Raw genomic sequence first — 21,866 nt, 5'->3', positions numbered from 1 at the left:
GCCCCAATCCCAGCTGTTCGAGAGGCATTTTAGACACGAACTCAGGTTTGTTTTCGGCAAAGGGAAAACGCCTAGGCGCCGGGGAGAGCTGCCGCGTTCGCTCCTTCTCGCCCTCCCTTCCTTCCCTGCATCTGCCCTGCTGCCGCCGCCGTCGCCGCCACCGCCGCCGCCGCCGCTGCGTTCTGGCCGCCTGGTCCCTCCTTCAAGCCCCTCTGTCCCCGCACCGTCCCTGCCTCCCCAGGGAGAAGCCACCCTCTCCCAGGTCAGTTACACAATCCTATAAAGGTAACTTTGTCCCTTTCTTTCGATTGGAGTCCCAAGGACTAACTGTGCCTGGTTGAATATTTGCCTTGAAAGCCGAGCCCGGACTTTGCCCCGCGGCCATTCTAGGTTGCATTCCCTCAGAAAGGCTCTTTGCGGAGGAGAAAGAAGGAACCCCGAGGTACCCCTGTCCACTGGCACCCCTGGTCCACCCGCGCGCGCTTCCCTCCCCTCATCTTCCTATATTTTCTGCAGGGATGAACCTGGACTCGCCCCTAGCCTCGCTTCTCTCTCGAAAGGTCAAGACGGAGTGACCCCGGCCGCTTGAGGTGCCTGCAGCCGGGGAGTCCCTGGCCTCCCAAGCCGTTCCCCCGCCCCCCGGCTTCACTGAGCACCCAGGGACTGACTGGCCTTCCGTGTGGAAGGCTCCGGCTCTGAGGAGACGCGTATTGTCTCCTTCACAAGCCCTACTTCCCATCGCACGACTCGCGGCTCCCTTGTCCCTTGTCCCCGTCCTCTGTCCCCGCGCCGCCCCCCTACAATTCACACACACACACACACACACACACACACACACACACACACACGCACGCACACACACGCACACACATACACACACATTTCGCTGTTTATTTGCCACGGAAGAGGATAACGAAGGAGCAATTAAGCGTTCAAAGCCTCGGTAGAACCTCAGCGCGCCACAACCTTCGCAAAATCTGGGGTAGGCTTTTTCCTGGGTTTTGGGTTCTCGGGGGCCCTCTGGCCCGCAGGGACCCCCAACACTTCTGGTGGCCCCTTTTTTCTGCACCCAGACAGCTTGCCCTCTCACCTCCTGGGGCTTTCTTTTGTGTCTTTATTAGGAAGGGGATTAGCTAGGGGCGCTCCCGGCGTTGGGGTCTAAGGGTGGCAGGCGGCTTTATTTGATCGTCGGCGGAGTTTGGGGGCCCCCCGCGACATTTTCGGACCTGTTCCCCTCCAGGCTCCAGCTGGCGCAGCTTCTCTCCCAGTTTGCCTTCTCGGCTCACCCGCTGAGCCCTGAAGCTGCACTTGCCCACCCACCCGGCCGGTGGATTGAGGGCTGAAGGTCCCGGCGGCGGCTGCAGCCGGTTTGGGGACCACTACTCAGACTTTTCTTTGTGGATCCCAGGCTGCCTCTTTCTCTGTACCCCGCCCCCCGCTTCGGGTTTGGAGAAATTGGTTGGGAAAAACAATTCTCTGTGCGTCCTCCTTTTCTCTTTCGAAAACAAGACCCGCCGAGGCTAGCGGCTGCTGTGCCCAGAGCCCGGGGATCTTCGGAGCCCCTCGGGAGCAGCTCGGGGGACTCCGGGCTCCGGTTATCAGAATTACCCCAGGCCACAGAAAACAGGGAACAGAGCCCCACAGCCCCTTCACTTCCGCGAGTCCAGTTACCAAGCGGGCTCCGGTCTGCGCTCTTTGCGCGCTGCCCAGCTCTCCGGCTTCGCGCCCCCAGACCACCTCGCCGCCTCATACACCTATACACACACCTCGCTTTGCTAGCTTAGGGGGCCGAGCCCGCATCTACGCCGGCAAAGCGGGGATATGCGAGGCTTGATTGCGAGAATAGCAGAGAGCCTGGGAGTACGCCTAGACACGCGCACTTTCACAAACACGCAAGCCGAGAAGGGAAGGGCAGAGGGTTTTGCTAACTCGGGCAGGGTCACTGGCTCTAAAGCGCGCGCTAACCCTTCGTCACCCCGGGCCGAGAGAGGGCTGGCTTGACGGGAGAGGGAACCAGATGCCCGCAATTGGAGCCCGGCCGGACTCTGCGCGTGGTGCGTTCAGCCGGAGCCGGACCTCTCTCTGGAGGTGTAAGAATTTCGCACATTGGGCCAATGGTTCCTTTTCTCTGCTCCAGCCTCCACTTGGTTTATTTAGGCGGAAACGGGTGCAGCGCCCTAGCAGCGGTAAGGGCAGGTGGCACCTTGAGGGAAGGGAGCGCTCGGTGGTTACTCTGGCACCTCCCGGGCTATGTTGCCCACACCTTCGGAGGAAAAAAAAAATGAACCCGGGGCGAGTATGACTTTGCGGCCGAAACCAACAGGGCGCGGGATTGGAAGGGCAAGTCCCGGGCTACAACTGAAACTCCCCACGCGCTTGCGGGGAGATGGCGCATCCTTTCCCCTAACGCTAAATTTGGGGAGGCAGGAGAAAACAATGACTCCTGAGTCTGGGAACCTCGAGACGGACTGTACTGTTCAAAGACCCTGAGCACCTTTCTTCATGCCCGGTCACCTACAGCCCTCTAAGCTGAGCCGACAGTGCCAGCCCGCCAACTCACGCCAGTACCTGAGATGAGCCGCGACCTTTCCCTGTAGCGTCTCTGCTCCATCCTTCTCCAGGGAAGAGAAAAAGAAAAGGTAGGAGGGAGGGAAAGAGAGAGAGAAGAAGAAGGAGGAGAAGAAGAAGTAGAAGAAGAAGGAAAGGAAGAAAGAAAAGAAGGAAAGGAAGAAAGAAAAGAAAAGAAGGAAGGAGAAGTAAAGAAAGAAGACTAAAGAAAGAGAAGAAAAAAGGAAGGAAAGATAGAAAGAGAAAGAAAGAAAAGAGGAAAAGGGAGAGAAAGAAGAAAGGAAAGAGGAAGGAAGAAAGAAGAAAGAAGGAACAAAAGAAAAAAGAAAGAAAAGAATAGCGTTTCCAAATGCGCTACGGAAAAACTTTATTGAAATTTTCTTCTCCCCCTCCTTCTTCCTTGTTTTCTTTTCTACCCTCCTTCCCTTCCTTCTTTCCCTTCTCTACCTTTTTTTCCGTTCCTCTCCTCTTCTTTTCAGTCTCCTTCCTTCCTGTCATTTTTTTCTTATTCTCTTTACCTTCTCTCTCCCATTCCCTCCTTATTTTCTACTTGTCTAACCTATCTTCCCCTTTTTTGTTTCCCTTTTCAGTTTTTTCCTTCCTTCCTCCCCTTTTTTTCTTCCTTCCTTCCTTCTTTTCTCGGTCTTTCTTTTTTCTTTTTTAGTTATTTCTTTCCCCCTTTTCTTGTCTTTCTCCTCGCCTTTTCTTTTTCTTCTCTCTGTTTTCTTTTCCCGATTTCTTTATTTCTTTCATTTTTGCATTGTTTTATTTCTTGACTTTACAAAATTTCTATCCCCGCTTCCCCCCCCCCCAGCTCTGGGGGCCCCCTCCCCTTACCCCCTCCCCCCCAACTTGGCTCGGTTTTCGGGGCGGAGCCGGGGGGCGGAGCGAGATAACCCTCTTCCAGGCCATTGGGTCGGGCCTGCCGCCAGTGGTGACATCCAGCGATCGGAGCGGGTTCTCTCAGACCGTTATAAAAGGACGGCGGGAGGACGGATCTGTCTGTCTCCTCCTGGACGGAGCAGGTAGTCGGGGATTCGCAGCGTCGACTCACCACCTTCGCGTCGCCGCCGCCTTCCCAGCCCATCCGACGACGCGGGCGCTGCCCCCGCCGCACTTTCCATCCTGCAGGCTCCCGGCGCCCCTCCGTCAATCAACGTCCTTCCCCCTCCCCCTCCCCTTCCCCCTCCTTTTTTTTTTTTTTTGCTGCTAATTGGGGCTTCTGTGCGGAACGCCGTACTGCCTTTTCCTTAACTACCTCAGCTTTCATCCCAGTCCACCTCCCTTAAAGGGAAAAGGCAGGTTCCGCCTCCAGAGGTCTCATCTCCTTCCCCGCCCTCAGTCCGCCCCACAGTATCCCCCAAATTGCAGCCCATGTTCTTTTGAGCCTGACTCCGGAGGCGGAGGATTCAGGCTTTCGGGGAGCCTAGTACAGGGCGTCCCCCGACGTGGGAGGTAGTTTGGTCCCCTTCCCCTGCCCTTAGCTTAAATTGCTGTCTTCCCTCCCCACCCCTTGCACCCTTCGCCCTTTCACCCCCTTCCCCTTCCTAAGTGCCCCCCCCGGTCCTCCCCGCCCTGATCGTCCCGCCCCTGTCTGCCCGCACCCTCTGCCCTCGCCCTCTCTATCTGTCTCCTTTTCTCTCCCCCCTCTGCCCCCTCTGGCTTCGCTCGCTCGCTCGCTCGCCGCTCTCGCTCACTCTCTGTCGCCTTTGCACTGTCTTTCTGTCTGACTGTCTTCTGCTCCTTCTGTCCACTACTCTTCAAAACCCTCTTCACTATCTCCCCAAACTCATCCAAAAACAACAAGTCAACCCGCCCCGCCCCAAAGCCCGTCCACTCGAATATAAAAAAAAACAACAAAAAGACAAAAAAAACTAACTACGCCCCCAATATAAAAAGCCAGAACCAGCCTGACCCGAATCCAAAATTCGACCAACGATGAGATTTCGTCAGCGAGGGAACATGGCGAGAGGAGTCGCTTCAGGGTCGGCGGACGCGAGTGTCAGCACCCTACAACAGTCCCGCAGCAAGGAGGTGGGGAGTAGCAGGAGCAGCTTTGAGGTAAGCCCCCCAGACGGCAGGCTGACCGGCCCCGGGGCCCGTCAGCCCGCTCACCGGCCCCTCGGTCCGTCTGTCTGGCCCCCGTCCCCACCCTGCCGTGGGACTGGCGCGGCCCGGGGACTTCGCGCAGTGCGCGGAGGTCGTCGTAGGACAGGACAGGACAGACGGGGCGGCTGGGGGAACTCCCTTTCAGCTTGGAGGCTGCGCACACAAGCCCAGGGGCTCTCCTCCCTCTCTCCTAGCGTCTCTGAAACTCTGGGTCCTTCTTGCACCCTCTCCCAGGTTCTTTGAAATTTGGGGCACCCTCGGGAAGGGGCAAAAGTCACAAACTGCATAGTGGGGCTGCGGGAAGTCTTCCCAGAGGGAGCGGGGTAGGGGGAAAGATCCCTGTTGTGGGTAAACAGCCCTCCCCCCCCCCTCAAACGTGTCTCTTGGGGCTGTAGTGCAATGCCAGGAGTGTCCGCAAGGGGACGCCCAAAGGGCGACCCAGTCTAGCCCGTAGGGGGCCCCCCCACATGAGCAGCAACACTCCCCCCATCTCCCTAAGTCCTGCTGACTCCAACCCAGAGGTGTTGTTTGCACCCTAGGCGGTAGGGGGCGGAGCTCTTGGAGAATATGAGTAAGATGATGGGGGGGCGACCCCAGTTCGCAGAAGTTCTTTCTGGGAGGGGCTTGGGGCTGGTATAAACCTCTCCCTTAGCGGGGCGGGGCAGGGTGGGGCCAAGCTCGACTTTGGTGGTATTGAACAGTGAGTTTGTATGAACCCCTCCCCCCGAAAAACTTGGGGAGGTTTGGGGGCTCTGGGGTCTGCAAGAGAGCTAAGGGGCGTGGTCAGTGCCTGGGGGGTTGGAGGAGAGATGGCAGTCTGAGAGGAGGCACTCAAACTCTAGTCCGTGGGCTTCTAGTGCAGGGAGGGAGGAGCAAGGACGCAAAGGTAGGGGCGCTTTGGAAAGCTTCCCTCTTGACCTGAGACTTTCGAGCTTAGCCCTGAAGGGAGGGGGGCAGAGAAAGAGGCAGGGAGAAAGGGGGAGCAGAGGAGAGGCAAGTATAGAGATAAAAAAAGGAGTGGATAAGAAGGTATAGGGTGGGACAGAAATAGAAGGGGAGAGGATTAGAGAATAGAAGGGGGGGGGGAATAGGAAGAGAAAGAAATGAAAGAAGGAATAGATCCAATGGGAAGGGAAGGAAGGAATTTACCTGAAACTCGCCTCAGCAGGGAGAAGGTAGTAGAGGGAAGGGGGGCACCTCGCTGTTCAACAGCCCCATTAGAGCAAAATAAGCCCCCCTTTACTCTCTTGGCCTACTCCCATATCATGGGGGGGGGGGGCTGGCAGTGATTGATGGAAAGTATGTGAGGAGGGGGCTGTGAGTGGTGGGAGGAGCCTGGCACTCACTGAGATAAAGGATATAGGGAGGAGGGTGGGGTGACATTTGCTAAAATTGGGGATGTGGGGGTGGGCAATAGGGAGGAGGGAATCAGTAAAGCAGCGGGACTGGAAGCTCTTTGGGACAATCTCCACCCCCCCCCACCTCTCTCAGGCACAGGTGAAAGCAGTTCTGGAAAGGGGGGGCACTTAGGGGGACATTTTCCCTCCTCCAATCCCTTTTCTCTCCACCCCCTCCAGCCCCTCCTCCCTCCTCCCTTTCCCTCCCTCTCCCTCCTCCCCCTTTCCCCCTTTCTCCTCCCTCCTTTCTCCTCCCCATCCCCCCTCTTCCTTCTCTCTGCTCCCCTTCCTTCTCTACTCTCTCCCTTCTTTCTTTATGCAATGCAATCCAACACAATGCAATATATTTGAATTGAATTCAATCGAATCAGTGTGAATTCTACAAACATTTATAAAGTATTTCTGCTTATAGTGAGTCCCGGTAGAGGAAAGAGGACAAAAGAGAATTGTCTCTCCCGCCTCCCTCATTCCCTCACCAGCATCATCCTCCAACTCCCTCCCTATCCACTGGAGTCATGGGCTTAAACTCTATCCAGCAGTGGTCGGCATCGGAGGGTGCCAGACTCCCCCTCATCTTTCGACATTGTCCCAAGGCTGCCAGTCAGTCACCTCCTCCTCCTTCCCTGGGTGTGGGGAATGTCCCAGGCCAGGCTCCCCCGTGGCCACCACCTCTGACTTACCAGCAACTTCGATGTAGCCAAGCTGTTTCTGGTGGGGCTGCCTGAGGAATTTCAGAAGTTGGGGAGGGAGGGATGGGGAACAACCAAGGGCAAGGAGGAGTTAAGTGAGGTTACTCAAACTGACTTGCCCAATCCTTCCCGGGGACTGGCCAAGTGTCTGCAGAAATTTGGGCAGGCTTGTGTTTCCCTTGTAGTTTTCACCCCCCTCATTCCCTTCATGAACCAACCCATCTAGGCTGGAGACCAAGTCTTGCAACAGCCTCTGTTCTCTGAGGTGCCCGGTACTCCCCACTCACCTAAGGTGCCCGGGAGTTGAAGACAGGTTTTCCCATGAGGAGAGCTTGAGGAAGGGTTGGAAGGGAGGCCAGACAGTATGGGAGGGCGCAGCCTTCCCTCAGAGTGGGGTGTGGGGGTGGCAGGTGCTCAGAGAGAAGGCCCTTCTTTCCCCACCCCACCCCCTTCCTTCTGTGGTATTTACTGCACATGCTCTGGTTTCACACCAACCCAGGGAGGTGGATAATAAGAAGAATTACTCCCATTTGACGTGATAGGAAACCGAGGTTCAAAAATGAGCATGTAAGGCCCAAGGTTGTATAACTCAAGTGGAAGAGCTGGTATTCACTGTCTCTAGACTCAGATATCAGGGTTCCTTTCCACTAGGCAGACCACATTGCCCCAGATCCCTTAGAAAGAATATTGGCTCATTCTGGACCCTGTAGAAGAGGTTTGGGAGTCAGTGCAAGAGGAAAGTCTTGGGGACAGCCGTGATAACCTTGAGAGGGAGCCCCCAAAGAGCAGGGATCCTGACGTTTTCTTTAGACCAGAGCATTCTCTTTGCTTACTCAGGACTTTTTGCCTGGCTGCCTTTTAGGGACTTCTCTGGGGGTGGGCTGCCAGACATTTCCCCACCCAGAAAGTGTGGGCTCTCAGAAGTGTTCTGGACTGACCTGGGAAACCCGGGTTTGAAGTCCAGATCTGCTGCCTGCTAACCTTACAAAATACTTCCTCAGCTCCCCTGTGGATGCCACTCTTTGACACGGGAAAATTGGAGTATAGAACAGCTAGATCGAGTGTTGGGGGGGAGAAAGGGGTAGCCCCTTTATTCTTGGGGTATCCCTGTAGACAGCCCCAACATCTGGAGGAGTTCATGAAATCTATGTGATATCTCTGGGTAGGAGAGAGCTTTTTGCCCAGGAGTCAGGCAGGACAGGGAAGGGCCCCCTATAGGCTGAGCCCCCAGTGTCCAAATTGTTAGTTCTGGTCCGTTAGGCAGCACAGACCCTGATGGGGCAGGGTTATACTGATCTTGGATTTCTGAAGTCTTGGATTTCTGGGCTAGGGCTGTAGTGGGTGGTGCCACTTTGGCAATTCCTTGTGGACCCAGGTAATGGTGATGTCATCTGGGAATTGTTCCAGGGCGCCTCTTAGGGACCCTGATATCATTGGCTGAGCTGAAGGGAGGAGCTAGAAGTAGGAGGAGACTAGGGAGGGACAAGCAGGGGCGTGGTTATGAACTGGGTTGGGCTTTGGGGGCTGGGGGCTACATAAATATGTGAGCACAGATCAGCTCTCAGTCGCGGCGATCACTGAGAGCGGAGCAGTCACCCTCGGAGACTTCTGCTGGACACTGGTGGAGAGACCGAAGACAGCCTCACTCTCTTGGAAGAGCTCACGGTACATCTGGGGAAGCAAGCCTCAGACCCGAAGCCAAGAGGCTGTGAGTGCTGAGAAGGGAGAGCTGGGTGCAAGCTGCCGTGATCAGAAGGCTCCTTCACTTCCTCCAAGCTAGAAGGGACCTCTGAGGCATCCTTCCCGTCCAGCCCCAGCCGGAGCAGCCTCCCCTCAACAAGAGGGCATCTAGTCTCCACTTGAATACCTCTAGCAATGGGCAACCAAATACTTACTGAAGCAGCCCATTCTGTTTTGAGGCAGCTCCGATGAAGGGGATTTTTTTTTCCCCAACATCAAGCCTAATTTATCTTCTTTGACTCTTCCATCCAGACAAGTTTATTTTCCCTTCCCCTCTACAACTCTTTAGATCCCTAACGGCAGCAAGTAGGTTCTTCTCCCCCTACCCCTTCCCCCATCCTCTCTTGTAGGAAACAGGCTTCAAGGATGGAGAAGACACTCTCCTCCCTCCCCAGCTTGGGATCGTTCCTTGGCGGATGCACACACGCACTCCGGTCTTGCTTGTGTAAGTGAACTAATCTTGGACTGGGATTTTTTCTCCACAGATGGGTTTCCCAATGAAGAAGATGCTGCTGTTATCACTCACCTTTTTGGCCTTTGCCTCGTGCTGCACCGCTGCTTATCGCCCCAGTGAGACCCTTTGTGGTGGGGAGCTGGTAGACACCCTCCAGTTTGTGTGTGGCGACCGCGGCTTCTATTTCAGTAAGTGGGTCTCCCAGAAGGGGTGGGGTGCGGTCAAGGGCAGGTTGGTGGAGTGCTCTGGAACTGGGCTAGGCTGGAGAAAATAAGATGAATTAGATGGGCAGGTACTCGGCCCAAGGTTTTTCCAGTTCAAGGGATACTCCATTCGTGTAGGTTCATTGCTGGATATAGGTGGGAAAGACCGAGTCTCCCCTGAGATAAGGGCTGGCTTCATAGCCCCTCAGCTAGGCTCTCTAGTGAGTACCTATTGTTTGCCAAGCCCTATCTTAGGCATGGTGTAGGAGGCAGGAGGAGAAAGAACAGTCTTCTTCCTGGGAGCTTCCACTTTGAGTCAAAAACAGGACACACACACACACACACACACACACACACACACACACACACAGAGATATGTCCCTGCTTTTGGCTGGGCAAGACCACCCACTGCTGGGAACGGTCTCTCTCTGTGATCTGATGGGATGGAAGGACTTCAGGTAGCTAACTTTCCCGTCTGTCCACTTGGAACTGGCTGCAGGAGTCTGCTGACAAGGTAAGTGATTTTGTAAATGACATGTGAATTGTATTTAGATGTGTACAAACGGTTTGCCAATGATCTGGGCTGCAGCTCTTGGAAGAGAGGAGACTCTGCAGGTCGGGGGACGCCCACACAGAGCCCTGCAGGCTCCCACCCTTCCGGAGCTGCCTAGCCCTCAGCCAGGGGAAAGTTAGCCAAATGAAAAAGTGGTCTGGGAATCCCCCCCCCCACCGGCAGGACGGAGGGACGGGTTGGTGTGGAATGATGGCTTATTGTTAGATATTTAACCTCTGCTCTCCAAGTGAATTTGAATGGAAGGGGGCACCTCACCTGGCTAGTGCCGGGAGAGTTTGCGGCCAGGCGGTTTTTCTGAGACCTTCAGGTTAGGATGAAGGGAAGAACAGTGGAGCAGATAATCGAGTGCTGGCCACAGCAGGAGAAGCCGGCTCTGTTGTTCATTAACTGTGTCACTGGGCAAGTCTTGGCCCTTCTCTGGACTTCCTCAAAGGCTTTCTCTCAAAAATGAGGGGCCGGACTCGGACTACCGTCCCGGGCATTAAGCCGCTGCTCCCAGGAATAGAAAATCCCTGGGAGGGACTTCGAAGCCGAGGCACCTTCTTGTCTGCCCGCCGGGACCCCGCCTGGCCCCCAGCCTGGCCCCCTGCCGAGCCGCTATAGAGATGCAGGATTGGGGAGGGAACACGCCCAGGGGGAAGGCTGGGCAGCAGGACCGAAGCTAGTCTTGTTCCTTGCCTTGGGAGGGGCGCTCCCTCTCTCCTTGTCTCTGCCCTTCTCTATCTCTCGCCACCTATCACTCTCTCCCTCTCCCGCTCTTTGTCCCTCTTCCGCCGTCTCTGTGCCCCCTCCTGTCCCTATCTCTTTCTCTGCCCATCTCTGTCTCTCTGCCTCCTCTTGCCCCCCCCCCCCGGCTCTTTATCTGTTTCTCTGGCTCATCTCACTCCCTACTTGCTTCTGTCCCCTTCTCTTTGTCTACCTCTCTCTGTCTCGGTCTCTCCATCTCTCTCTGCCTTTCTTTTCCTCCTTCCGTCTCCATTTCCTTGTCCGCCTATCTCTGTGTCTCTGCCTCCTCTTATCTATGTCTATGCCTATATCTCTCTGTTTTTCTTGATCTCTGCCTTTCTGCCTCCCCATTGCCTAGTGCCAAGGGTTTCTTTGAGCTTTCTGTCTCACCTCCTATGGAAATAACTCCCAAGAAGACTATCTCTTCTCAGTCTCTCTTTGTCTTGGTCACTACCTGGTGTTTCTGTCTGTCTGTCTCTTCTTCCCTCTTCCTTTTTTTTTTTTTTTTTTGCTTGCTCGGACTGTTCTGGAAAATCAGATTCTAGCATTGTTCCCCTTTGGGCGGATGCTAGACTGTCTTCACCCACTCTTCCTTGGGCTGTTAGGGGCAGTGGGCTCATGCTGCTGGACCTTCGGAGAAATCTGCACACTCAGTCTGTTTCCGTCTCTCTGTTTCTGCATGTCTCTCCCTCTATGTGTCTGTCTCCTCTTTCTTTGTCTCTCCCAGTTTCTGTCTCTTTCACTTTTTCCATCCTTCTGTCTCTCCCTCCTCTTTCTCTCTTTTCCCAATCTCTCTCTCTCTCTCTCTCTCTCTCTCTCTCTCTCTCTCTCTCTCTCTCTCTTCCTCTGCGTCTCTCCCTTCTCTTTCTCTACCAGTTTCTGTATCTCTCTCCCTCTGTGCCTCCCTCCCTCTTCTTTATCTCTTCCAACCCCTGACTCTTTGTCTCTCTTTCCATATCTTTCTCTTCTTCCTCTTTCTCTCTCCCAGTCTCTCTCCTTCTGTCTCACTCCTCTTTCTGTCTCTCCCAGTCTCTCTCTCTCCCTCTGTGTCTCTTCCTCCTCTTTATCTCTCCCAGTCTCTGACTCTTTCTGTCTGTCTGTGTGTCTCTTCTCTTTCTCTGTCTCTCCCTGCCCCCCACCTCTAGTCTCTTCTCCTCTCTTACCATGGGCAAGTTCCTTTCCTTTCCTGGGTTTGAATTTTCTCCCATGTAAAATGGGGTTGAGGTGGTGTTTAAGGTGCATCAAAGGCACAGCCTTTAGATGGAGCATGGAGGGACTTCTGAAGCACCAGGAAGTGAGCTCTTAGCAATAGGAAGAGGAGCAGTATGGGCAGAGCAGTGGCCAGGGACCCCCTTCTGGCTTGGCCTCTTTTTGCCTGTAGGACTTGGGGCAAGTCTTTTCCCTTCCCCAGACTCAGTTTCCTTGTCCTACGAGACCTTGGAAGTATTTCTGATGGGCCAAAGGGGAGACAGCATTGGTAGCTGGCATATCACTTTCTGCTGTTCCTCCCCCCCCAATTCCCCAGATGAATAGGATCCCACTGGGTCTCTGGGAACACCTTGGGCAACTTAGCATCTCTCCCAGAGTTAGGGCCTGGCTCCCACAACGTGCAGGGACCCCTCCCAAAGGACAGGGACCCCCCATGCTGACGACCCTCCTTGCCAAGCCTCTCCAGAGCCCAGCCCGGTGCATGTGTGTAGGGAGGAAGCCCTAGAACAACTAGCCTGGCTGCCGTGCTTTCAAGATGGGTAGGAGGCAACAAGTCGCAGTGGAGGGGGGGGCAGGGGGGGGGAAGCAGGGCTCAGGCTTCTTTATAAACAACAGCCCCTGTTTCCTCCTTCCCCACAGCTGATAAGAATTGAGCTCCCCTCTCTTGGTGCTGACAGGGCACATTCTTGGGCTCTGCGGCTGCACACAATAATACTGGGTGAAAGGAGCCAGGGATTTGGGGGGTGGGCATTAAGAGAGCAGAGCCAGACTCCTGGGCTTGGGCTCAGGCCGGCAAAGGCAGGAGCAAGAATCCCAGAGGGCAGTCTCTGTTGTTGAGGCTCTTGCAGGAGAGAAGGGTTGTTGATGTTCAAGGCCTTGTCTGCTGCTGCTGCTGCTCCCCCCTTGCTTGATTAAGGTCTGGCTGTGTGTGTGTGTGTGTGTGTGTGTGTGTGTGTGTGTGTGTGTGTGTGTGTGTGCGCGTGCGTGCGTGCGTGCGTGCGTGCGCGCGCGTGTGCAACTGTGAACAGCAGAGGACTGAGTTCCAGTGAGCCTGCCTTCCTCCAGAAGGGACCTCCATCAGGCAGGGCTGCATCCCACCCTCCTTCCACTCCACGTCTCTCCATCCCCCGCCCCCCCCCCCCCCGCCTCCCTGCAGGCTCCCTGGGCATCCCACACCTCAGTCTGGTCACTCTCTGAGCATCTCCCCCAGTGCTTAGCACAGTGCTCTGCACACAGTAGACGCTTAATAAAGGCTGCGGGGTTGGATCAAGTGATTTAGCGCCTGCTGTGTGCACAGCACTGGGCCAGGCTCGCTATTGTGGGGTAAAGAGTCCAAGGCTTCCCCCGTGGGCTCCACAGCCTGCCTCCGCTCTTCCCTATCCCTGCCTCCTTCCCCTCCCTCTTGCTGGTGAGAAGGCAGGCACTGGTCAGTGTTAGTAGTGAAGGCATTCTGTCTCTTGCTGACCTTCCTCCCATGCCCTCCCATCTGCCTGGCCTCAGTCCTCCTCCTCCCTCAGGGTCACTTCCCACATTCACGCTTTCCTTAGTTTCAGAACAAGGGGGCAGGGCGGGGAAGGGCAGGATCTACTCTAGTATCAGATCTAGGGAGAGAAGTCTTGTTGCCAGCTTAGCCCCTGGAGTGATGAGGGTGAGGGAGAGGATGGGGGGAGAGATGGATTGGGGATTGTTTAAGGCGACTCACTCCTCCCCTCCCGTCTTCTTCCTTGCCCTCTTTGGCAACACCCCATTAGGCGCCTCTCCCAGGCGGTCAGTAGGGCCAGAGCACTCAGGGAAATGGACCAGGTGAGCGGCCAGAGAGCTAGGAAGTCCCTTGTGTGGCAGTGGCAGCACAGCTCCCCGCCTAGCCGGGAACTGTCCTCCCATGGCTTTCTGGGACTCCAGTGGTGGAGGTGTCCAAAGTCACAGCTGAGCTGTCCGGGGAGCCAGGACTGCCAGGTCCCATTGTAGATTTTCTGAAGCTTCCGGGGGTCTCACCAAATGCTGTCAGAGCCCGGTCCTCAGGGGCCGGGGGCTGTAGCAGTGGGGCTCTGCTCCTTGTCACCCTGGGGGCCCTGAGCAGGCGCTCCCCCGAGCCTCAGTGTCTTGTTGTGCCCTGTGAGGAGTCTGGACGCAGGGTTTCAAAGATGCCTCCACTCTCAGGGCCGCAGGTTCCCCCTCTGTTCAGTGGAGTGGCTGGACTACAGAACCCTTTGAACTTCATGAGAAGCTATGGTGTCTGGGGGTCTTCACTTCCAGTTGTCCTCCTGCACTTGACTTCTGGGGGGTCCTGAGCAAGTCACTGCAGATCATCTGTTTAATGGGCATAATGCCACCTGGTCTGGCCACATCAGGCAGCTAGAACCAATGACTTCCTTCGGGGCTGCTTTATCTGCAAGTGAGACCCTGACGGAGTGGGCTGTGCTTAGCTGGAGAAGCACCGTGCTGGGCACATCTTTCCTTTGCCTCTGTGCTCATCTCTTACCCTTCATCTGGGTTAGGGCTTCTCCTCTCTGGCGGCCTCCACAGCGCTCGGCCCAGGGCTCCGCACACAGTAGGTGGCAGATGGCAGGGAGCGAAGCGGGATGAGTCCCAGATTGTGGGTGACAGCCAGGGCTCCAGTTTCTTGAGGGCTCCCCTGCCTCAGTCTCCCCATCTGTGAATGTCCCCCCATTCACCCTGTGAATGAGCCCATCTCTCCAGCGGCGCTGAAGGGCCTGCTCTTTTTCCTTTAGGCCTTCCTGGCAGGCCCCTGAGCCGCGTGAGCCGACGCCTGAATCGCGGCATCGTGGAAGAGTGCTGTTTCCGCAGTTGTGACTTGGCCCTGCTGGAGACCTACTGTGCCACCCCCGCCAAGTCTGAGCGGGACCTATCCGCCTCCATGATGGTGCTCCCGGTAAGTTCGTGGAGATCCCTGGCCGTGGTCAAAAGCACGGCCAGAAGAGAGGGAGAACAGGGTCCTACCAGCTCTGCTCCTCAGGCCTCACAGGCCCCGCCCACCCCACGCAGCCCTCGTCCCTCACGGGCTCCTCAGGTCCCCCGCTCTCCACGCCCTTCCTGCGCTCCGCTTCAGGCCCCACGCAGTCCTCGCCCCTCTCCCAACGGCCCTCGGACCCCTCGTCCTCCTCGTGCTCTTGGGAGGAGGACCCATCCCCTGACCAGGGTCCATGCCTAATGTGGTGCAGAAGAGAGAGCCCTCCTGGGAGGCAAGAGGCCCCCTGACTCCTGGGGAGGCTCTCCTTTCTTCATCATGTCCCCCCCCCCCAATCTGTCCTTGCCTGCCTTTCTCTGGCTTTGTCTAAGGGTTTGGTCGTCACAGAACCAGCCAGTTCCTTCAGCTTCGCCGTGCCATCGGCAGTGGCATTTCCATGTGGCCTAAGGCCACACCGTGCCCAGGAGGTCACTAGCTCCTATTCCCGGCTCTCCCGTGGATGCATGATGCGACCTCGGCCAGCCATGCCCATCCTTTGAACCTTACTTTCCTCTTTTACAAAATGGAGACAGGAGCGTCTGCCCTGCCTTTGGGGATGGTTGTGAGAACAACGAACTGCTAGATGTGAGCAGTGGGTGGTGGGCGGCTGAGAGGGCCCCAAAGGTACATGATCGGTCACGGCCAGATGGGAGAAATCCAACCTCCTCAGGCCTTCCTCACCCCCAGCCCAGAAGGAGGGGAATGAATGGGCTAATGGGAGTGGGCAGATTCCCAGCTCGGTCCACTAATGGGCAGGGAGGAAGAATGAACCCATTTGTTCATTGTCTCTGGGCTTCTCCCTCTGCTCAGAGGTGTTTCCGTGAGCAGAGGGGGAGCGGCCGGGCAGCCCCCGTTAGGCTGATCCTATCATCCGAGCAGGGCTAGCTTTGTCCCTGATGATTCCCATCTCTGGTCTCTGCTTGTTCTCACAACTACTTGGTGTGTGTGTGGGGGGGTGGAGCCCTGGGGAGCTGGCCGGCGCTTGGAAGGCAATGTGGGCACTAGCGAGGCCCCTGGCAGAAGGGACCAGGCTGAGGCCCCAGCTAGGTCTCTTGCTGGCTTAGCTCCGGCGCTGCTGTCCGCCTAGAAGCAGCAGGTTCAGCACCTCCTCCCATTGCAGAGTCTGAACAAGCTAGGAAGTTCCTTCTGCTGCCTAACCTTAGTCCCGACTGCTGTCCAAGCCCTCCCTCTCCTTCTTACCCCGTCCTCAGTAGCTCCCAAGGCTGGCTGCTCACCACCTCCCCGGGAAGACTTGCTGACTCTGCTCAGGCTGCTCCTGGCTCGTCTCTGCTCTGGGCCCATCACCCGCCTTCCGCATCGGCGTCGCTCTTCCCGCCCTTTACGTGAATTCTGCTCTCTTCCTTCCTCCTTCCCCTCCCGCTCTCAGGAAAACTTCCCTAGATTCCCTGTGGGCAAGTTCTTCAAGCTTGACACCTGGCAGAAGTCCGCCCATCGCCTCCGGAGGGGCCTGCCTGCCCTCCTCCGTGCCCGCAGGGACCGGCTGAGAGCCCAGGCGCTGGAAGCGATCAGAGAGGCCAAGCGTCACCGTCCCCTGATCACCCTGCCCAGCGAAGACCCCATCCGTACGGATGCCTCATCTGAAAAACCTGCCAATCAGAAGTAGACCTGGGGGCCTGTCGTCCTGCCACTGGGGTTCAATTCCTCTTCATCTATGCTCTCTCCTTTTCTCTCTTAACATATTTGGCCTCTCTTCTTCCAAAGGTGTTTTTTTTTTTCTGTAACCCTGCCCCCCCCCCGCCCTCGCCGTGTACCACCCACACCCCTTCCCCCTCACCCTGAAGCCGAGGGACTTTGAGTAGCTGCCTCCTTGCCCTCTCCAGGCAGCGACCCACCAACAATCCCTTTGATGTCCACAGGGCGGGCCGCCATCTTGTCCCCTGGTGACACCATTAGTTCAGGGGCTATCCTGTCGATAGGATTGTTCAAAAAGCCAACACCCAAAGGCCCCCCCAGGCTCAGCTGGCTCACCAGCTCCCCCTCCTCTCCTCCCCACTCTCCTCTGAGCCCAGGCTCCTCAGTCAGATTGGCCTTGGGCTGGGACATGGGCTCCAACACCAGCAACAGGAGAGAGAGGGGCTGTGGGCTGTGCCCTGGAGGGGCTCCTGCTGGGAGCTCAGCCAGGGAGGGCAGACCCCTGAGCCTTGGTTATCGACATGATTCCCCCCACCCCGATTCGTTGGGGATTCTCCTAATTGGCACGTTCTCAAACTCAGCCCCCAACCCACCCCGTTTTTTGAACCAACCTCATGTTCTCTGCTCCTTTCCCGCCATCTACCATCACCTAGGAGGAATCCCCAAGCTGACAGTGGATCTGCAGGTTTCTGGTTCACTCACTTTTCTGCCTAACTACAAAATCCCGTGCCTACTTGCACCTTTTAATCATCCCAAAGTGAGAGAGAGGCAGAGAGTAGACTAAAAATAGAGATTGGAGCAGTCGGGCCGGGGTCCCCTGCCCACAGCTGCGTTTGCTGGGGTTCACCCTGGTCTAACCCAGGTGTAGACCCTATGTCATCTTTCAGCAAAAGAGCTCAGTCTGTGCCGAGTCCATCCGGGGGACCCTGGCCCTCCTCCATCAGTGTTTAATGGTGCTAAAGTGAGTTGGCCAGGACAGAAGGGGAAGGAACACCTCATCAGAGAAGGACGAGAGGATGATACTGACGGCCCTGCGCAGCCCGCTTTTCCTTTGGAGAAAGGCAGGAGGATGCGCTTGTCTCTTCCTGCTTCTGAGGAGCACGGTTTGGTGAGCTCTTCGACACATTCCTCATCACACAGACACCAGTACACACGCATGCACACACGCACACATGCACACACGTCCACCGGTGTGCACGAGCACACACACTCACTCCACTCACACTCCTAAGCACACACGCATCCATGCAGACACTCACACATCTCCATGAAGAGCTGCCAGACTTCGGCAGACACCCCAGGGTGGGCGCCCTCAGGATCTGGAAGCCACCAGGTATTCTTGGGCTTCTGTGGCAGATGGTTCATCCTCTTAGACTTCCCCCTTCCCCCTCAGAGGTCCCGCCAACTCCCTTCTCTCACACAGCAGGTAGCTTTTTTTTCCATATTTTTCGTCAGTGCCGTTCTGTATCGTGCTTTACCTCCAACAATCAGTCCCCTGGCCTCCTCCCCGCCCCCACCCCCAGCGCCTCTAGTCCCCTCCCCCCATTCCTCCCCTGGTCCTGCCCCTTCTCGAAAGGTTGTGGGTCCGGTCAGGCTGAGTGTGCGGAGGAGGGAGGACTCCTTCCCTTAAGCCTAGTTTTCTTAAGGGTGGGATTCCTCTTCTTGGGGCGACCCCAAAAGCCAGAGCTGGGGGTGGCAAGAGGCTCCATCCTTTTGATTTGGACCATTTCGCTTCCCATTTGGCCAGCAGGCCCTGACCGAGGAGGCATTACCTCCTGGGGGTGCGCTCCGGCCAGCTCTCCTCCTGGGGGGGAGGGGGCAGGCCGGGGTGAGAACCAGAACTCTGCCCCTCGCCTGGGCTCCCAATCATGCCCCCCAAAAATAGCCAGACAGTCAACTACCTTCCTGCCCTCCTGTGCCGGTCTGAGGGGCGTCTGCCAGTCCCCCTCACCCCCCCCATCACTTTTGGTCTGTTTCTCAGTGCACCATTGAGCCAATACATGCCCTGAACAGAATGGCACAAACTCGTACAACAACCAAAAACCTTGGGGAAGGTCAGCTCCTTTTATTTATTTGGTAACAGAGGGATGTTCAAGCAAGCGAGGAATGAGATTGGTCCAAAACAGGTGGAAGAGAGGCCTCCCAAGCCTCCTGAGGTCCCCAGGCTTCGAAACTAGGGCCCTTTGGCCCCCAACAGACACCTGAAGCTTCATCCCTGTGTCCCTGCAGCTATTCTCCAAAGACAGCTCCCCATTCCCCCAAACTGGGCTGGGGAGGCCAGCAGGAGCAGGCCAGGGATGAAGCAGTGGGAGGAAGAGAATGGGTGTGGATTTGTGGTGGGAGGGAGGGAGGGGGGGTTTGGTTTTTTTTTTTCTTTTTGTTGTTTTTTCTTTTTTTTCTTTTTTGGAAGAGCGAAAAGCCAGAGAGAGTCATGAATGAATCACAGATTGCAGGTCTAAAACCCAGGAGAGCAAATTTTCAAATTTATATCAACTTTTTTTCTCACTGGGGTATTTTTTCCTTCTCTCTTTTTTTTTTAAAGGCAACGTAGTTTTGCTTTAAGGCAAGCACCAAACAGCTTGGATAGTTTTTGCTTTGAACCAAAAAAAAATAATAAAACTAAAAATAAAAGCTTAAAAAAAGTTAAAAGAATTTTAAAAGCCCAAAAAAAGGGGAGGCTTATACAAAAGATGCTCCTTACCATCTCAAGGGAGGGGGCTGAAGCTGTCGCCCAGCCCTTCCAGAGGGTCTTGTTGCCTCCTCATATATTCGCATATAATCATTTGTTTCTTATTAACCTTAATGGAGCTGAGAGCCAGCCCGGAGGGAGCGTGCGCCTCCCTCGGAGATACCAGGATAGGGATGTCTCATAGCGGGACAGCCCAGGCCTCCTCCACCGTCTGCTTCTCACGGAGAAGAGGCCCCCCCGAGGCCTGCTGGGAAGCCTTTTTTCTTTTCATTTTCTTTTCTTCTATTGCTTTCTCCAGCACTCAGGGCTGAGAGCACGGTGGGGGCCATATTGATCTGTGTGTGACTTTGTGAAGTGTTGTTACTATCCTGGATGTTTGTAAGGGGGAGGGGGCAGACAATGAGAGTTGGGGGGGTACCCGCCCTTGGACTGGTCCCTCCAAGGTCAGGAACCGGGGAGCAGAGCTGAGCTCTTGGGTGCCTGCAAAGGGACTGGGAGGCCACTTCCTGGGGGGGGGGGTGATTGAGCTCATGGCTCAGCCTGCATGCCAGAAGGGCTGGAAGGCTTACAGGCAGGAAGGTTAACATTCTGGCGAGGAGAAAAGTGGCTCTCCTTTCCTGTCCGTTCTAAAGGCACTTGGGGAGACAGTTCCATTCTTGAAACCTCCCAACCCCAACTCTCTTTCCAACCTCCCCCATTCCACCCCAGAGAGACTGCTGCAGTCTCTCAAGGAAGTGTTGTTTGATGGGAGACATCATGCCTGACCAATTCAGTCACACCACAGAGATCTGACAGAGTATTTCATGTGCAGTCAGCAGGTTTCCCTGGAACCGTTTGTCTAAGGGTCTAGCGGCTAAGCCCCCAGTTGCAAGGTTGGGAGTAGGGTGACTGAACTGAAAGGTTTTTCCGACCCGCCTTGGCTTTTAGTTCCGCCACTCTACCAGAAACCTCCTCCAACCAGCTTAGAGACCCCAAAATAACCAACCCAATGGGGTCCTTGGAGAGAGAGCCCTTCAGGGACTCATGCTAAGCCCCCAATAGATGGCAGACACATTTTAAAAAGCCTTGGTAATGGGAATGGTGGAGAGTAAAATAAATTGATCAAGCAATACTTTATCCAATCAGATGCCTCAGCAAAATCTCAGCATTAATTGGGCACCAATTGGCTTCTTCTAAAACCTAATTAAAATAACAACCCAAACCATCTCTTTTGCTGAGGCAGCTACTCTGTTATCAAATTTTAGACCATTTGAACTTCAATTGGACATCATTGGGTTATAAATTGGCTTCTAAAAACCTAAGAAAATCCATTTTAAAAAACTTTGCTGAGGGAGCAACAACCTCGGTGAGATTAGAACCGGGACACCAATTGGCTTCTAAAAACCAAGACAATTTTTCACAAAAGCAATTCAGAAAGTACCCTTGGACCACTCCCTGATCCAAGCAGAGCTCTGGGCAGAAGCTCTACCAATTCCCAGCATAATGGGCATCCTGGAGGCTGCCCCAGGTCCCCCTCTGGGGCTAGCTGCCCTTTGCCAACATCGGGTAGTCCTTACTGACCAGAGAAGCTTCCTTTCAGTGTGTCTCTCTAACTTGGCCACCCCACCCGGGCCATCCGGAGACCGTGGCACTCTCTGCTGTCCCAACATCCCTGGATCCCATTGACAGAACCATCCTCTCTGATCCCTCCATCTCCACCCTGGTCTTTGCTGGGTTTTCCCAGAGGCTTCTGGAAGACCCAGAGGGAGGAATCGTCTCCTCTCCCGGCTTTGTCATCACTCAAAGACCACTAAACCTGGGGGTTCGATACTTGTTATTGGCTTCTGTTTTGTACAACAGGGGGTGGGGGGAGATACTGTATCCGGGCTGATGGATTCATGTATGTATGCTCAGCTTTATTAATATGCAAAACTTTCTCTTCTCAAGTTTTGCAAATATCATAACTTGCATTATCAATAAAGCAACCAGTTATTCTTGCCTTCTGTCTCTGGCTCCCCTTTTTCCTTCTGGGATCCTTGCAGGGAGGGGGAAGGAGGGGAAATGGCAAGATTGAGAAGAGCACCTCTGCAAATGTCCCAGTGGTCTTGCACCTTCCCTGAGGACGGAATGACATACCCCCTCCCCCACCCCGCCCCCTTCCTTAAAGCACCCCACTGTGCTCTTGCTGAAAGTCAGATCCCTCCAGACTGTTCCAGACCTTGGGGGTGGGGAGAAGAACGCCTGAAATAAGTGGGCCATTGCTGGTGTTTAGCAACCCCTTAGTTCTTTATGGAAAGCTCAGCTCAACTGGTTTTGATTAATCACCTTCTAGGTGAGGGGTATTTTTCTAAGGCAGAGTCTTAAATGCCCATTTACCCTCCCTGGATTAACTCTCTGGCACTCAAAAGCCCCCTGGAAAAGGGCTAAGATTACATGCTAAAGATCAGGAGGGGACTTTGGGGCCCCCTACTGCATTGAGGGTGCCAACAGGGACCGCTGCTGGGGCTCAGCTCTGGAAAGCCTGGAGGAGACACTGGGAGACAAGGGCGATTCCAGTGAAATTCGGAGCAAGGCGGGGCAGGACAGAGTGCAACGAGGTCTGAGTAGTGTGTTCTGCAGAGAAGTGAGAGCTGGGTGGGCCACCAAGCCTTGGAAGGCTGGGGGAGGAAGGAACCAGGACAGCCATTTTAGGGACAGCCTAAAGACCAGAGAAAATGGCGGTTTTGTGCGGCTGGGTCCTGGGAGGCAGGCCCAGGAAGGAGCGGGGGGCCCTGCCGGAGGACAGCGCTCTTCAGAAGGACCAGAAGGAGTCCTGGGGCCTCCTGGGAAAGGGCCTGGCTCAGCTAGGCAATAGAAAGCCATTGACACCATTGGAGGGAGGGACTGGTGGGCGCAGGAGGTGGCTGGG

General features: G+C 55.4%; 1 protein-coding gene across 5 annotated transcripts; it reads left to right on the top strand.

Moving 5' to 3' along the window:
• Nucleotides 1-326: 326 nt before the first annotated feature.
• IGF2 (insulin like growth factor 2) lies at nucleotides 327-20,957 on the top strand. 5 transcript variants are annotated; one of them, XM_043971857.1, is made up of 5 exons: nucleotides 3,508-3,593; nucleotides 4,468-4,629; nucleotides 8,989-9,145; nucleotides 14,402-14,562; nucleotides 16,025-20,957. In XM_043971857.1, the coding sequence occupies exons 2-5, from the start codon at nucleotides 4,507-4,509 to the stop codon at nucleotides 16,259-16,261; spliced, it is 678 nt and encodes a 225-aa protein (XP_043827792.1). In that variant the 5' UTR covers nucleotides 3,508-3,593; nucleotides 4,468-4,506; the 3' UTR covers nucleotides 16,262-20,957. The 5 variants fall into 5 exon arrangements, with proteins under 5 accessions (XP_043827794.1, XP_043827793.1, XP_043827792.1 ...); XM_043971859.1 differs by lacking the exons at nucleotides 3,508-3,593; nucleotides 4,468-4,629 and adding an exon at nucleotides 327-442; XM_043971858.1 differs by lacking the exons at nucleotides 3,508-3,593; nucleotides 4,468-4,629 and adding an exon at nucleotides 848-982.
• Nucleotides 20,958-21,866: the final 909 nt, after the last annotated feature.

This window comes from Dromiciops gliroides, chromosome 6 (assembly GCF_019393635.1).
Source record: "Dromiciops gliroides isolate mDroGli1 chromosome 6, mDroGli1.pri, whole genome shotgun sequence".
Classification (NCBI taxonomy): Eukaryota; Metazoa; Chordata; class Mammalia; order Microbiotheria; family Microbiotheriidae; genus Dromiciops; species Dromiciops gliroides.
This window is presented reverse-complemented; position numbering and strand designations above follow the sequence as displayed.